Source organism: Natrix helvetica (assembly GCF_964273705.1).
Source record: "Natrix helvetica genome assembly, chromosome: 4".
NCBI lineage: Eukaryota > Metazoa > Chordata > Lepidosauria > Squamata > Natricidae > Natrix > Natrix helvetica.
Window position 1 is genome coordinate 95,918,125 of NC_138550.1, and position 18,145 is coordinate 95,936,269.

The window sequence follows — 18,145 nt, forward strand, 5'->3', positions numbered from 1 at the left end:
AAATCTGTACATTGAGGTAGCCCTCAATGGGAGGACTAACTGTAATAATACTACAGCATTCCCTTGGTTTACTAATCTCATCACTGTCAATCAAGTCAGTAAGATTTGTTTTGCACTGTTTGTTTTTAACTCATGTTGACTTCTAATACTCATCTTGTTCAGTGGTGGGTTCCTACCAGTTTGGACCAGTTTGGCTGAACCGGTAATGGTTCGGCAGCCTGGGTTGCTGGAACCGGCAGCAACCCAGGCCTGCCACGCCCCGAACCAGTTCTCCGGTGGCACCGCCATCGTGTTTTTCAATTCTGCAAAACACAGTACATTTTTTATTGTACTGCGCACATGCGCACAGGTGGCGCAAACCAGCAATAGTGGCTGCTGGAACCCACCCCTGATCTTGTTCATTCCTACGTGCTTGCAAATTGATTGTCTTTCTTAGATATTTCCAAAAAAACTGATGTCCAACTGTTTGATCTGTAGTTTCCTAGGCCCACTTTTTTTAAAAAAATTGGAACAACTTTAGCTTTTCTCTAACGTTCTGACATTTCTCCTGAACTCCAAGAGTTCTCAAAGAGTATAATCAGAGGTTCTGATATTATGCCTTATGAAGTGGTGGGATCCTGCCGATTTAACAAACAGTTCGCTTTTGCGCTCTGTGCACCTGCGCAGTTTTAACAAAACTTACCTTTCATGTTACTTCTGTGGAGTGATACAGCAGAGGCACGAAATCAGCTGAGAGGATATAAGTAAGTGCAGTTTGCTGAGCCAAACTGATCGTCAGAGTGAACCTGTTCACTCCCAGCTGAACATCGGAGCTAACGGTTCACCTGAACTGGTCTGAACCAACTGAATCCCATCCCTGGTTTATGTCTTAATGTGTCAGGAACCAGCACAGTGCAGAACAGAGTCAGTGCCGCAGAGCCATCTCGTTATTTTATCATCTGACAAATAAATACTTTATGATTGGTTATAGCTTCCTTAATTCTTTTTGCTCATCATAGTTCTGTCCCCTCCTCTCATTGTGTACTCTAGAAAGGCCGTCAAAGGTTGGGGGTGCCAGGGACCAGTTCCATGGAGAGGTATTTCTGCGGACTGGAGGGAGCGAGGTTTCATATGTTGCCTGCATCCTGCAGATGGTGCTTTGCTTGTTTGCATGGCCCAGTTTCTGGCATGCAACAGACTGGTGGCGGTCAATGGACATGGGGTTGGGGACCCCTGGTGTACTCTATTGTATAAATTTCCAACTTTAGAAAATCTCTCAACATGAGGTCTTTCCACTGCAATTTGGTCAGTATCCAATAGAGGGAGCCATACCTCCACACATTGCTACTTCTAAAATCTATGGAACCTATCTGAATACAGTTCTGCTAAATTCAGCTATTTTGTCCAATTACATGTCTTCCCATGTCTGGATAAATTACACAAACGGAGAGACCTAAACTAGTAGACCATTTCTTAGTTAAGTGCCTCCCCTCTGCATTCAGCAGAGAAGCAACCATCTATCAATGCAAGATACATTTTGAAGACTGGCCTTTCAATAAAAAAATTATCAAGGAAAAAGGATGAGGAAAGGATGATCCTGCATAGAGAAACCTAATTGTTCAGCAAATATTAGGTAGTATTTTATCTCTTTTCACAATGCAAACAAAAGCATAGGGGACTTTATGCTATGGAGAGGCATTTAATCCCAAAGTACTTTCTTACAGTTTGAAACAGCAGTCAACACACAGTCTAGATATCAGAGATAAATCCAACACAAATCTTCCACTTAGCCAAATTGCCTGATTCATTTGGGTCTTCATGGGTTGATTTTGGCTTGAGCCACATGTAGATACTTGAGATAGTGGTGGAAGCATGAAGGATTTCTCATTAAAACATCCGTCCCACTTGCTATCAACTCCAGCTATGTATTAGGGTTATCGATACGAAAGATATCCATTGACAAGAAGTCATTTTTAGGGAGCATAAAGTAGTCAGCCATTAGAAGAGGTGAAGTATGACACTGAGCCTGGAAGAAACCATTTTCTTTTGAAATTTATCCACAGATATATACAATCCTGGAGAAAAATTCCATGACTTCTCATATATGTTTGCTCCATGAAAATAGGCAAAATAATTTGCTTTGTTTTCTGAAGACCTGGGGCTAAAATAATAAAATAAAATAGTGGTGGGGAATTTTAATGGTTAGGGGCTGCACTTAATATTGAAGGGAGGCAGAGAAGAAATGCCTTGATGATGCTCTCTGTATTAACCACTCTCTCTACATTAACCTGAATCACTGTTTCCCTGCTCTTTCGTTTCTATAAAAGGCATGTTTCGGCTTGTTGGTTTGACCCTTGGTTGAAGTTTTTCTGTCCCTTTAGTGCAGGGGTGTCAAAATCGCATTGTCATGGCATCATCATGTGACATATTGTGACTTCCTCCCTTTGCTAAACTGGCCAGTGCGTGACAAACCCCGCCTGCTTTAGCCTTTATGCAGGTAGTGTATGCAGGTAGTCCTCGACTTACGACCCCAGTTGAGCCCCAAATGTTTGTTGCTATGTGAAACATTTGTTAAGTGAATTTTGCCCCATTTTGCGACTTTTCATGCCATCGTTATTAAGTCAGGGGTGTCCAAACTTGGGAACTTTAAGACTTGTGGACTTCAACTCCCAGAATTCCCCAGGCTGGGGAATTCTGGGAGTTGAAGTCCACAAGTCTTAAAGTTCCCAAGTTTGGACACCCCTGTATTAAGTGAATCACGGCAGTTCCGAAATAAGTAACATGGCTGTTAAATGAATCTGGCTTCCCCATTGACCTTGCTTGTAATAAGGTCACAAAAAGTGACCCCGGAACATTGTAACCGTCACAAATATGAACCAGTTGCCAAGCATCCAAATTTTGATCACGTTACCATGGGGATGCTGCAACAGTGAAAAACACTTGCAAATCACTTTTTTCAGTCTGGTTGTGACTCTGAATGGTCATTAAATGAACTGTTGTAAATTGAGGACTACCTGTAATTACCACGTTGCTGAGCAAATGTGTACATATGGTTTAGAATTATTCTTTTCTTCTGAATATTATTGAGGCTGTAAATGTAATTTGTATCTACAATATAAATGCTAGCAGTCAAGCAAGATCTGTTTGCATGTGCTTATTTAGTTCCTTCCTAATCATTCAACAAGGAAAGAAAAGCTATAGTTCCCATTTTTGTTTTTTCTGTTTTTTTGACATGCATTTTTTTTGACATACATTTTGCAACTTTTCATGCCATAGTTATTAAGTGAATCACAGCAATTCCAAAATTAGTAACATGGCTGTTAAATGAATCTGGCTTCCCCATTGACCTTGCTTGTAATAAGGTCACAAAAAGTGATCATATGATCCCGGAACATTGCAACCGTCATAAATATGAACCAGTTGCCAAGCATCCAAATTTTGATCACATGGCCATGGGGATGCTGCAACAGTGAAAAACACTAGCAAATCACTTTTTTTCAGTCTGGTTGTGACTCTGAATGGTCATTAAATGAACTGTTGTAAATTGAGGACTACCTGTAATTACCACGTTGCTGGCAAATGTGTACATATGGTTTAGAATTATTCTTTTCTTCTGAATATTATTGAGGCTGTAAATGTAATTTGTATCTACAATATAAATGCTAGCAGTCAAGCAAGATCTGTTTGCATGTGCTTATTTAGTTCCTTCCTAATCATTCAACAAGGAAAGAAAAGCTATAGTTCCCATTTTTGTTTTTTCTGTTTTTTTGACATGCAGCCAGGAAAAGACCAAATTTGCAGATGAATTTTTAAATCTTGAGATGGATGCAGATAGTTCAATATTCCTGCCTGTAAGATAGTTCTTTAGGCATGGAAAGCATAGACTTAAAAGATTCTTTTTAAAAATAATTCCTTAATGACTTGTCTGGAATTAATGTAATGGTTTCAGCCAGAATACTCTCCTGCCCTGGAGGAGGTAATTGGTTCTAAAGAATTCTACACTGTGGGAAAAATTGAAAAAGCAGACTCTCATTTATTTTTCCTGCATTCTGCTTAATTAAAATGTCTCCACTTCCAAGCAAATTGCTGCTCAATGTCCAAGAAAGACTAGGGCTGGGTGCAAAAATCTAATCCAAAATGTGATTAATTCCCCCACCCCTCTCTGGAAAATAGTAATTTCTTTCATGTGCAACAAAAAGTGAGGGCTATATTGTAATACTGTGAGCATATTAACCTTCCATTTCCCAAGCTGGCACATGTATACGACTACAATACCTGTAGATGGAAGTTATGCAAAACTTATCCCTTTCTCCAGGGGTGAAATGCTACTGGTACGGCGAACCAGTATTTCCGATGATCAGCGGTGAAAAGCGATTTATATTAATTCGAATTATCGGATTTCCTGCTTTCTAGGTAATCTAAATCGCATGGCACAGTGGATCCCCCCCCCCTCTTCTACTTATCTTTGCAGGCGCGCTCGGTAGCAGCTCCGCCCACCCGCCCGAATGTCATCACGTTCCATTTTTGATGCTCTGCACAAGAGATTTGTGAATACCTTTACATTTGTGAACCGGTAGCGAAGGTAAGTTGATTTCACCCCTGCCTTTCTCCCTCTTTCCCTCCCTGCCCCCTCCCCTCTCTCTCCCTCTCATGTAGCATGTCTATATGCTCTTCTATTTCATCTTTCCTTTTTGGGGGGTGGACTGGCCCTTCTCTGGTATTAACTGGCAGGCAGGAGAATCCATGGAAGGTCAAAAAAGTCAAGCTAATACAGGTATCCATGCGATTAGAGCTTTGATCACATAGTCAACTGCTTCCAAACTGACTTTTTCAATCACTTCCTGTCCCCATCTATACATAAGCATGAGGGCAGCCTTCGGATAGCATAGCTTTAAAAAGTCCAGAAATCCCCCAAAATACTTTCATTGAAATTTGGCAGCAAAAACCCCCAAATAGGTGTCATGCTTGCTGATGGTTTTTCCCTATTTTACTTTAAAACCTCACCCTCCAATTGCTTCCAAATTCCTTTTTTTTCCCCTTGGAAAGAAAGAGAACCCAGCAACTAAGGGCACAGACTGTGGGAAAAACTGTATTAATTTTTCAAGATGCTATTGGATTGGATATTTCCTAAAATTGGCTTTTCTTTTTCTTTTTACAAATATTTATTAAATTCATGTTTGGAACTTTATTCACTCAATGTTTACAAGCATGCAATACACACACACAAAAACCTCACTGGGGTTTATGCCACAACCTTTGGACCAAACAGCTAAGGCATGCATTCTGAAACTAACCACACATTATTCTGAAATATATTAGTATGATCGCTGACACACAGTATGGAAATGAGGGCTATTTCCTCTCTCTTTAAACACCATCTGAAAAAATCAGTGCATCCGGCCACTTACTCATAGTTTGACAAACATCTGTTTCTCTACACACTGAGTGTGCTTATTCTTAGAAGTGTTTTCAACGAAATTCCATTTATCTCCCTGCTATGAAAAACCAGATGATATTTTTTTTTTTTGGAATTGTGATGATTGCATCTGTGTTCAGTGTTTTGAGTAGAATTTTATGTAATGTTGTCCTGAATGGCTGACTTGAGAAACAGCAAATAGCAGTAGCATTTAGACTTATATACCGCTTCACGGTATAAAGCCTCTGGAGCCTGGGGAGGGTGAAAAAAGCATGTAAAAATGGGAGGGGGAGCGCCTGTAGTTCGCGCATGCACACTGGGGGTCATGCATTGCATTATGGGTGCGGCATGGACATACACAACCCCCCTGCGCTCCCCCCACTTATGGCACGCGAGCCAAAAAAGATTCGCCATCGCCGAACTATGGGATTTGGTTAACAGCAATTGGGACAGCAGGGATTTCCATTACTAAACAATGTGACCAGGCTTTATGATTACATCACATAGCAATAGAAATTTCAGTCCCAACTACCATTGTAAATCAAGGACTACTCTAAAGAGCTGTCTAAATTAGCTTTTGCTGCTCTCTAGCGGTCATCTGGATGTTTGCAGGCCATGTATGGTAACACTACCTTAAGATTCACTTTTCAGTCAGATACCTCTAAGCTAAGGCAGGGGTGTCAAACTCGATTTCATTGAGGGCCGCATCAGGGCTGTGTTTGATCTTAGGGGTTTGGGGGGGCATGGTCAGGGGGGACAGCTTAACAGCACTCCTGTTGGGGGCATCTGTGGTGGCCCAGACAGGGCTGGGGGGATTCATTGTCTCCAGTGGAGGAAGGTAAGACCAGAGAGAGTGCCAAACCCTTCTTTTTCCTTCCTGCTTCCTTCCTTTCTTTCCTTCTTTTTCCTTGTCTTTCCTTTTTCTCTTTCTTCCTTCCTGTCCCTTCTTGGATTCTCAAATGCAAAAGGGGAAAACATTTCTCTTTTTGTTTTGTTTTGCTTTGAGTTTATTTTGCTAGCCCCCTGCCAGCGAAAATGGAGCTTGGGTGGGGGGCAAGAACAGCCTCCCTGGGCCCCATTTCCAGCGTGGATGGCCTCCTCCAGCCCTCTGCCAGCGAAAACTGAGCCTGGAGGGTCACGTTTCCTCCCCCACCTCCAAGTTCCATTTTCGCTGGCAGAAGCCTGCGGGCTTGTCCTTTGCCCACGGGCCAGATCTAACCACCCTGCAGGCTGGATCCAGCCCCCAGGCCTTGAGTTTGACACCCCTCTTCCAAGCAAATGTATAACTGGGCAACAAACTGTCTTTCATAACAATAAGAAGTCTATATTTATATAACATTAACCATGCAAAATAATGGGGGGGGAAGCGTTTCCTCTCCATTCAGGCAACATCTGGTTTTACAGTATATAATCAATTGGATCCAGTCTTAGTAATACATGTGTGGATTAATTGAAACCTATGGGGCTTAAATTGGTTCTGATTGCCTTAAGTACCACTGATGGCCATGGATTTATTCTAAACACTGCTGTGTTTGCACAGGTAAGTACCGTAAAGTTATTACTGATGGAGAGCAGTATTTGCACTGATATTTTCTGATGTAGAAGTAAATTAGCTATTTCCAAGACAGTAGCTGCTGTTGCTATGCTGCAGCGATAAAGATTAGTTTCACAACAGATAAATTGCGTCAACTGTGACACATTCTATTGTGCAATGCCGAGAGTCCATTAAAAAAAGCCCTGCCTGATAAACAAGGGAACGGACTCTTTAATTATCTAACTGAAAGTAAGTTTTTAGCTGTATGTTCTCCTCTAATTGTTGATGTTTTTAATGGTAGGGGTGGGGTGTTGAACATCGTGAGTACACAGTACACAGAATCAGAAACTTGTTTGCATTTTTTGTAAGAATCAGAAACTTTCATGCATTTTGATGGAGCAATCTTGCTGATATGCTGCAAATATTTTAGCCGTTCCCAGGATCATTTTTAAGGAATACAGATAGCCGTGACTTAGTGACTACAATTGGGACCAGCAATTCGGTTATTAAGCAAAGTGGTCACTCATCTTATAAATCTTATAATATTATGACATTCTTCTCTTTTAGATCTCACGAAAACATCCTACAAAATAAATAAAATTTGACAAATCTAGGAGAAGTGTAGGCTGCCATTCCTATTTTATACCAATTTGTAATCATCTGAACTTTGGCTTAGCGTCCTATAGTCTTTTGCAATTGTGGATTTCATCAACGATATTTAATTGAAGGGGAGAGGATACAATACAGAGGAAAATCTATATTTTATAAGGTTATTATAAAGGGCTCTGCAAAATGGACAACAGTTTAATGCTTGTAAAAAACGTCTTGGAGATTCAAATTCCTACATATACAAAAGCCATCTTGGTGCAGTGGTTAGAATGCAGTATTGCAGGCTAATTCTGCCGACTGCCAGGAGTTCGATTCTGACCGGCTCAAGGTTGACTCAGCCTTCCCTCCTTCCGAAGTCGGTAAAACGAGTACCCAAATTGTTGGGGGCAATATGCTGACTCTGTAACCGCTTAGAGATTGATGTAAAGCACTGTGAATCAGAATATAAGTCTTAAGTGCCATTGCTGTATTGTCTTTTCAAAGGAACTAAATTATCTTCTCATCTATTCTACAACTTCCATCTCAAATCCCGGAAAGTAACACACAAGATTCACTAGGTGCCTGGCACAAACAACGTTGCCAAAATATTTCCATTAAGCTATCTTTAAATCTACCTCGAAGAATTATTATTGAGTGTCTATGGAGATTCTCAGTCATCCAGGTCATGGTTGTCCCAAAGGTGCTTTTTCAAGAGGCAACTGGACTTTCTGGTTACCAGAGAGTCCAGTTGCCTCTTGAAAAAGCACCTTTGGGATATTGTAATATTGAGACTGAAGAATTGTATTTTTGTTGGCTGGTAGGTTTCCGCAGCAGTATTGCAGAATTGACTGCAGATGGCAGCTTAGGACGGTGAGTCTCTCCAAAATTCTTTCAGCTTCTTGCTTTTAGCTGAGCAGAAACAAATGTGGGAATAACTTCACATTCCCAAGATCAGAAAAATGAAATGAAGAGCCCAAACAATATAATGAAAATTACGTGGCAGAAGCGGAGGAAAGAGAAACTATGTGAATCCCCAAAAAACAAACTGCAATACTGCAGATTACCAGAAACACCTGAAATTTAATTGAAGACAACAGGTCTAACACTGCTAAAACAGGTAACTCTTTCTCTGTCTAACAAATATTAGATCCCCAAGGGAACTGATCCTCTGGCTGAGAATTTTCTCAGTAAACTAATTTTCTCTCTGTCATCAAGCAGTCCTATGTAAATTCAGACATGTTTATTGCCCAACTCATTCACCAGAGTCCACTGGGATCTGCAAGAATACAGGTAGTCTTTGATTTACAACAGTTCACTGACCATTCAAAGTTACAATGGCACTGAAAAAAAGTGACTTATGACCATTTTTTCACACTTACGACCATTGCAATATCCCCATGGGGGCATGATTTACATTTGGATGCTTGGCAACTGACTCACATTTATGACAGTTGCAGTGTCCCGGGGTTTATAACAGCTGCAGTGATTCACTTAACAAACGTGACAAGAAAAAAGTCGTAAAGGAGAAGCCGGAAGCATTGTGATGAGACCAGTTGAAAAATAGAGGAGCTTGACGAGCTCTGTGAAAACCCAGCCGAACAAACTGCTGTCAGGGAATCTTTGGATCGGAACCATCTTGGAGGGACGGGGAAGAAAGAGAGACACCTCAGATGACCAAGAGGAACAGGCAGTTTCTTAGTAGGTCAGAGGAAAGCTCTCCAAAACTGGCAGCAGGGGCAATGGCCATATTTAAACCACCACCTTAAAGTTGAGGCAACCGGACCAAGCTGTTTGTGCCAGAGCGGTGTCAGAACAGAACTCAGCATATGCCAGAACACACAACGTCCCAAGGGAGGTACACATTAAATTTCTCAGAAAGACCACAAGAGACGAGATTCTGAGTGCACAAAGGGGGCAAGCATTACAATACAAGGATAGAGAAATAGCCATCCTGAAACAGATCCCAAAGAAAGTTAGAGATAAAAGAAAAAATTATTCGCTTCTAGCGAAGAAATTATACCAGAAAGGGGTGTGGTTTAGATGGCTTTTTCCAGAAGGTATGCTAATATTCTGGGAGGACACGAGAGTTAGAATTAACACAACTATGGAGGCTGAGGCTTTCATGGAAAAAAATTAAGTCCTCCTAGATAAACCTGATGACACTACACCGGACATACAGGACACGGGAGGTGCCGGAGCTCTGCTGGAGGGGGGAGAAGAGGCAACATCTAGAAAACTCAGATCACAAAAATGAACTAGAAAATCTGTTTGATATAAAATGATTGAAATTATTTGAAGATAAAAGTTTATATGCTGACAAAATACTATTTTATTTTATTTTATTTTATTAAATTTATAGACCGCCCCCTCTCCCCAAAGGGACTACTACTATTAAGTAGTAACAATCGAATGTATTGATAAATGAAAGTTATGAGAATGGGGGAGAGGGCCATTTCCTGCATAATGTAACTGTCAAAATTTGTAACTTTATCCATTACCCCTTTCCTTGACTATTTTTTTTTAAACCAATAAAATTTTGTTTATAAAAAAAAAAAAGAACAGAGTGTGGAAACAGGGTGAGTGATTGACCAACTCACAGAGGAAAAGAAAAACTGATTTTTATCTTTAAAAGGGTCCCGGAGCGGAATTCGCAGCTAACTGGCTCTCGGGGAATTTTATTGAAGAAAAAAGAGGCAGCGGAGGCTAAAGCACCAAAGCGTCAGAGGATTTTGTCTTCTGCAGTATGGAAGTGAAGAAAGTAACTAACCAAAGAAAGAACCCAGGGGGAAGTCCTTTTTCTCCTTATTTTTTGTGGATTTATAGCACTTTTGACAGGTATTAAAAGTCAGCTGTTGGATTGTATTGCGGTTTGGAAAGAGCCATCTAGCGGCAAGCAGAAAGTACTATACCAGCTAATGAAAGAAAAAGAAAAAAACTACCGGTATCTATAGCTGTGGAACAGAAAGTAAACTTCAACTTAGACTGGACTGGATTAATTCTAAAATTGAGCAATAGAATTTGGAAAAACCTAAATTGGTAATTAAATGTGGTATAACCCAAAAATTTAAAAATCTGTTAAAATAGTTAAATTTGTATAATGATGAATTATTTGGGATGCTGAAAAGTGTGCATGAAACTTTGATTAGTTAAAAAAAAGTTAGAAAATCAAAGGGAACATACAGAACAAGAAATAGGAGAAGAGTGGGTAAAAGAGGGCACAAATGAGGTACAGGAAAATAAAGTGGAAAAAAAGAAGAATTGAAAATAAAATGCAGATAGAAGATTTCACTGGGATTTACAGTCACAAAGAAAAAGCAGACAAAGGGTAAGATCCCCCCAAAGGAAACCACAAAATAGTAAGGAAAGGAGGAGAACAGGGAAAACCCTGGTGAAAGTTACTAGAATAATAAAATTAAACACTCTGAAGAAAAGATACAAACACTACAAAAATAGGAAAAAGAAAAAGAAGTTAGGGGAAAGGGGGAGAAGAAGAAAAAGAATTAAAAGTGGAATTTTTGAGAGCCCAAGAGAAAATGGTTAATAGAGGAAGAAAGGGAAAAGAGTTACATTAGTAGACTAAAGAGAAAAGCAATAAGATTGTTATTATGTAACTAATTAAGAAATAAAGAAATTATAGTATATTGCTAACTGTAGAAAAAATTGAAAGAAATGCCCTCTATGTTTAAATTGGAGGATGTATGTTGTTTATAGCAAAATATACCAATGGAGAAAATAAGAAATGGAAATTTGGTGTAACTTTGAAGGGGCAATTGAAGATATTGTTTATGTATTAAGAGAAAATAACTATAAAGATGAAAAATAATGGAAGAGAATAATTTGGCTGAAAGTGAAAACAAAACTATGATGTAAAATGGACTATGTAAATGAAAAGACCCGGACAACGCTTTCTTCCAATAATGTGTATAATTTATATTTTTTTAAAAAAACACCCTTGAATTAAAAAAAAAGAAAAAAGTTGTAAAATGGGGCAAAACTTGCTTAACAAATTATATTTTCACTTAACAACATATATTTTGGGCTCAATTTTGGTCATAAGTCAAGGACTACCTGTACCGCAAGAAGTTCATGATATAGAATTGTTTTTTCTTCCTACTGCTTTCCTCCAAGTGTAAGGGTGGGGGTGAGGGAATCACCTGATTGGTTGTGTCAGGAAATTGATTGACCAGCTTGTCACCTGCGCCTGACATCATGGGCTGAGAGTCACCCAGACAACTTTCATCGGTAAAGTGGAGCTAGGATTCACAGGTTCCCTGCCTAATCTCGTGCCTTCACCACTAGACAAAAGTGGTTTGCAAAAATATGAAATAGAAGCCAAATCTTGCAAAATTTGCCCTGTTCATTTGAAATCTTGTGCTCTTGGTCAATCCTATGTGTCACTGCCAGCTCAGATTCTGACAAAGAAATTGACAAACAGCAGCCAGTTCCTGAATTGTTGGAGAACACCTTGCCTGGAATCCCAGGCAGAAGAGATTGTGCCACAGTGGCCTCAGTTAACCAAGAGACCCAGCTGTCCCCCAATCTCTAAAGATGAGTTGAAGCTGCCACTCCCTCCCAGTGCAAGGGATCGTTGTGTGGTCAGCAGAGCAAAGGGGCTCTCCAAGGCTCTTTGCTAGAAAGGAACCTCACCCTTCCAAATGGGATTGCTTCTATTTAAGAAGAGCAGCGAGCTGAAGCCTTTCCAATGGTGACAACCGTTTCTTGACCTACAACTTGAAATTTTCATGTTTGTGACTCTGGACCTGGGCTGACTGATGACCCTGTCTGGTTCTTGTGCCTGCTGTTTTTGATTTGGACACTTTCTCAAGGCAAGCTTCCTGGGTTTTGGGGGACTCGATTTCTCTCATCTGTGTGTGCATGCTTGCACACACATTTCCTTGGGCACTTGCTTATTTGCTTAAAAACTTTCTAATAAAATTTGCAAACCTCTCTTGAGGTTGCATATGTGTGGCCTGAGACAGGATATTTTATCTCCTTTTTTTGTTACATAAGCTTAAAAATGAAATTAATGTGTTTTGGGGATACTGTCTAGAAAGAGTCATGATGCCAGGAAGTGTCACATAATAAATGCTGATTTATGCACTGGTCTTTAAAAGCCTTTGATGATGCTGTAAGGGCATGTGCAAAGAAGAATGATGGGCAATGCTATTGTACACCCAGCTGTTTTTTGATAAATAGAAGACTAGCTCATGCTCCTGGTGGCTTCATCAGAAAATTAAATGTTCTTGGAAATCTTCTGATGAGGCCACCAAAAGCATGAGCTAGCGTTATGTACTTAATCTTCTATTGAGAAGAATTGTAGTTCTAAACAGTGCAATTCAGAACTGCAATCTGACAATGATGATATAACAACTAATGATATTAACTAGTTCTTTACCTATACAATACAATATCTCCCTTTCCCCTCCCTTCATCCAGTGTCCCAAAAGTCAGGTAAAGCCATCACTTATGCATAGTATGCTAAGCTTGATTAGCTTTAACCCTGGTTTATTTATTATCATAACAGTATGAAGTTCACCTATTTGCTTAGTAACCCTATTCTATAGATTGCGTGATTAAAGGAACTCTGAAGGAAGATCAATTTCTACATTGTTACCAGACATAATAAGCTTGACAGTGACACCATTCAAATATATTGTGGTCAACTGGTTTCTAATTCCACTGACCACAGAAAACTCCATCTAAGGACAGTGTATGAACGCTGTCCTTAGCCAATTTAATCCTTTAATAAACTGTGATAATCAACCAACTAGAGAAGATGTGGTATTGTTCTATGTTAAATCTTCTGTCCATCATATAGTTGCCAACTCAAAAGGCTTTGCAACATTCAGCAAGCTATTATTTGGGCTGCTATCCAGACTTCCAAATCTGAGTCCACTTCTCCAACCATAAAAAAGAAAAACATATGAATCCAGCCACATCACAAGTGCTTTACTTAGTGGCCTGAGAAATATTACTTGGAACTATCTATATCAGTATAAAATCAGTGTGGTCAAGATGCCTTATTCCTTATGAGGATTACAAGGCATTTGCAGCCTGGCCACAAATGCTCAAATTTTTCTAAGGATGGTAGCCCAGAGCAAAGAACTAGTTATGGGGCTCAAGCTGTGATTTTATGCTACCTAGCCAGGAGATCGGTCCATAGAGTAGCTGAAACAGAGGACTCCATCCATTTTTCTCCCTCTGTATCTATCTATTCAGCAGTTTCAGCAGCAACTATGTACTGCCTATGTACATAGAGCCTGAGTACCCCGTTCAGTTTCCCAGCAATCAGAGCCAAAGTACAACCACAGAATTAACAACAAAACTGCCTGCCAAGGATTTTAACGTGACTTGACTGCACTGCTTGTTCTTATGGCCATCCACTTGCCATCTTATACATGACGCCATGCAAAGCCAGGCCTTCCACAACGTAGCATTTCATTCTTCTTCTTAAAAGCAATTATCCTAAAACACAAGTGTAACTGAGGCTACAATTTGGGAGAAACAATGAAATGGAGAGAAAACATTACAGAAAGGGATCTATATTTAAGTTTAATTTTATATCAATAATGAATATTATATGAATGTTTTCTCTACTTTTTGTCAGTTAGCCTTTTTTCTTCTTTTTGTCACATTTAGATAAATTTAATGACCATAATAAATCTAGGATTTTTTTTTCCTTTACCGTATACCAATATCATTTCTCTTTTCTTTTCTTGAGTTTGTTTGTATTTCGTTATTAAAAGCAAACTACATCTTTTAGAAAGATCCTTTTTTTTCTTTAATTATGTTTCTTTTATTTCAGTTAAAATCAATTTCAAAATGAATTAAAAATGGGTTTTTTATATACCTTGGGCTGGCAATATCATCTAATGAAGAGAAGTGTTATGATAACAGGAATAAAATTATATATAATATAGGATGCTTACATTTTCAAGATGTTTTAAATGAATTCAAATATTTGACTCTTGACAAATGTTACCAAATAGCTGGGAGTCAAAAGCCCTTTGGTAGAACATATTTTACACATCAAATTAAATCTGCCTGTGAGAAACGCATACATTACTTGAATAGATGCATATATGTTGGATGGAGAAATACATGAACCATACAAATATCAAATGTAAAACTTGCCAACATGGTGATTACATCTGTATTACAGAGTCAGGAATACAAAATCGTAGCCCTTAATTGCCCTTTGTGACAAGTGTTTTTCTGGGATTATCTTCAATAGTTATCTAAAAGATTATTCGATTCTGGATCAGTGAATCAATTTATGACAAGTTGGTTCTGAAGAGCTGCTCTGTCATTCCACCTGAGTCATTTTTGTTTCAATTTTTGTTTCTTATTATGAATGAAGGGTATTTCTGAGAGCTGCACTATAATTATAGGATTCCCTTTGCAAACCCAGGTAAATTCAGTCCCTGCAACTTTTATAATCTTGAAACAGCATGGAAAAGCTGGTTGGTGACAGCACATTTCTAACGAAATGTACTATTTTAAAGCATCTATTTTAATGTATGTTTCAAGGTGTCCACTAAGTGATTTGAGTCAACGTAGCAATTTAGAAATCTGAAGGACGAGAATAAGGCTGGAAGGGACAGAAAGTTCATTTTATATTTTTATTTATTAAATTTATACGCCACCCAGCTCACTGTTCAAGCAACCTGGGTGGCACAGGGCAATTCTGGGAGGCTCAGAAGGATCATCTGTCTTTTCACTTTGCTATCATGGATTCCTGGATTAATGTCACTTAAACTGAGTATCATAGTTTGCTTCACTTCTCCGGCTGCAATAACTGTTTATCTACTTGTGTAGGGAAACATTTGATGAATTAGGATGTCCAGCACTCATACCAGCTACACACAGAGGTGATTACTGAGAATCCAAAGAACAAACAGGACTCACTTGTATCAACAACCAGTAATTGGGATCTGTAAAACAAAATGTGTTATGAGGCTATTTCTTTGCTGATTTCCTGTTATCAGCATCCCTACCAGTTATGAGGTTGAAATTTTGCATTGATAAAGTTGCGAACCCCATGCCAAAAGTCAGAAAATCCGAATAAATGCACATCACATCACAACTCCCCATACCACAGCAACCACAACTATAGTCAAGTTTCATTTTAGGAATGTACTTGTACAAGCCTCAGAATTAGAAGGCAGTGCAACAGGCCAACCATTTTCAACACCCATAGAAGCCTACACTCAGAAAGACCTACACACAGGACATCTCTGTCTCAAGAGCTGAACTCAAGGAGGTCTAGAGTGGAGCTGACCAGGTGACCAGCCACGTGGCTCTCTGCCCCCTCTATTCCTACAGTCCTCCTTCATGGCTAAGGGGAAAAAAAGGAGATTCCCACTCGGTCATTAGCAGAAAAATACCATAATTATCACAAGTATTCCCATTTTGATGGTGAAGTCTTCGGGGGAGGCGCTTTTAGTATGCCCAGAGACATTCTATTGGTCATGAATATCAAGGACTGACTGAGACCAGGACCAGTTCTGAGTGTATGTTTGAAATGGTATATATAGGGTTTCCTGCCCGAGCAGGGGGTTGGACTAGATGACCTCCAATGTCCCTTCCAAATCTCTTGTTCTGTTCTGTTTAGAAACCAGCCTAGAGACACTCTGTCCTATCCTGGTTGCCTTCCTCTACTACAAGGAAGGATTCAGAGAAAACGTCGGGTCTATTTAGGCTTCGGCAGCAAACAGGTTTAATAAGAGGCGAAAAGTTTCCCTCACCACCCCACCCCGATCCTTCAACTGTGGCGCGAAGGAAGCGCCGCTCCTTTTCAAGGAACTTCCTCTCGCCTTAGCGACGATTCGCCAAGTGGGCATAGGATGGAGTCGGGGGGGAGGGAGAGAAAGTCAGAAAACGAGGCGGCCGGCAAACCTTGGAGGAAGGGGGACTGTGACAGCTCGGGTCGATCCTCCGGGAAAGAGTCCAGTAGGCGCTTGAAGAGGCGGCCCAAGTCCGAGTAGCTGCGGTGCAAGTAAAGGACGTTCCGGTCCGACCACTCGGTTCGGATCTCAAAGAACTCCTCCTCGTCCCCGCGTCGGTTGACGATCAGCCTCCGGATGCCGTTCACCCAGCAGCCCCGCACGTACATGTTCACCAGCGAGGTGCCCTCAAACACAGCCGAGGCCATCCCGCCGCTGCCCGAGCATACCAGCCCGCTGCGAGGGGGACGGCGGATAGCCTCCGTCCTTCGCTAGAAGCCGCTGGGCGGTCAGGAAAAGGGAGCCATGGTCGAGCTGGGCGTCGACGGCACAAGGCGCTGCCTTCAAGCTCCGCGCAGGGCGGCCACAGGCGCCTCCGGCATTCTTCGCCCAGGCAAAAAGACCAGGAGGGGAGGGCTCAGCCGTCGTCGTCGCCCTCCTCCTCCTCCTCCTCCGCCGCCGCCTCTTCTCCCTGACTACAGTCGCTTTTTTTGCCGCCACCGCTTGCTAGTCACACGCGCGGGCTGGGAGCAGAGGAGCTGTCGGGCAAATCAGACGGGCTTCTGCTTTTCAGGCCGAAGGGGACAGGCTTTTTGCTCGAAGGGCGGCGTTGCGTTGCATCTTGTGGCTTTGACGCTTCTTCCTTTCTCTCTCTGTCTCTCTCTCTCTCCTCTTTTGCGATCTTCCTGAATGTTTGGGAGGCAGGGTGAAGAATTGGAGCTGAATTTAAAACAAAAAACAAAAACATGCGCGATCGCCCACGAAAACTCGGGGGTTTGGAGTCCTGCCTGCCTGCCTGCCTGCCTTCCCTCCTTCCTTCCTTCCTTCCGTCTGTCTGCCTTTCTTTCTTTCTTTCTTTCTTTCTTTCTTTCTTTCTTTCTTTCTTTCTTTCTTTCTTCTTTCTTTCTTTCTTCTTTCTTTCCTTCCCTATCCGAGGTTTTCAACACGTGGAAGAAAAAAAGAAAGGGGGTTTGGAGTCCTGCCTGCCTGCCTGCCTGCTTTCTTTCTTTCTTTCTCTCTCTCTCTCTCTCTCTCTCTCTCTCTCTCTCTCTCTCTCTCTCTCTCTCTGCCTGCCTGCCTGCCTGCCTGCCTGCCTGCCTTTCTTCTTTCTTTCTTTCTTTCTTTCTTTCTTTCTTTCTTTCTTTCTTTCTTTCTTTCTTTCTTTCTTTCTTTCTTTCTTTCTTTCTTTCTTTCTTTCTTTCTTTCTTCTTTCTTTCTTTCTTTCTTCTTTCTGTCTCTCTGTCTTCCTTTCTTTCCTTTCTTTTCTTTCTTTCTTTCTTTCTTTCTTTCTTTCTTTCTTTCTTTCTTTCTTTCCTTTCTTTCTTTCTTTTCTTTCTTCTTTCTTTCTTTCTTTCTTTCTTTCTTTCTTTCTTTCCTTCCCTATCCGAGGTTTTCAACACGTGGAAGAAAAAAAAGAAAAGGGGGGGGAGCAAACGCGTCCTGTTCCCTGGACTCTGTGGCCCGTCCGATTCTCGTGGCAGGGGAGGTGCTAGGCAGGGAGTTTTCTCGATCCGATGTTTGGCAGGGCATCGATTTTGGCAGAGGCAGGCTTTTTAAAAAGGTCGTGACGCAACCGGCCGAAAAAAAAAGATATACGTATAATAGATTAGTTTGCTCGCTTACTGGAGAAAGAGGGTGTGGGCGGAAAAGACCGCCGGGATGCTGGCTCCCCGCCCCCCTGTC

General features: G+C 40.9%; 1 protein-coding gene across 1 annotated transcript in view; it reads right to left on the bottom strand.

Annotated features, from left to right (window-relative positions):
- Nucleotides 1-17,380, bottom strand: part of PXDC1 (PX domain containing 1) — a 38,644-nt gene extending 21,264 nt beyond the window's left edge. The window contains exon 1 of the mRNA XM_081950920.1: nucleotides 16,416-17,380. Coding sequence (XP_081807046.1) covers nucleotides 16,416-16,671 — 256 coding nt within the window. The 5' untranslated portion in view covers nucleotides 16,672-17,380. The remainder of the gene's footprint in view (nucleotides 1-16,415) is intronic.
- Nucleotides 17,381-18,145: the final 765 nt, after the last annotated feature.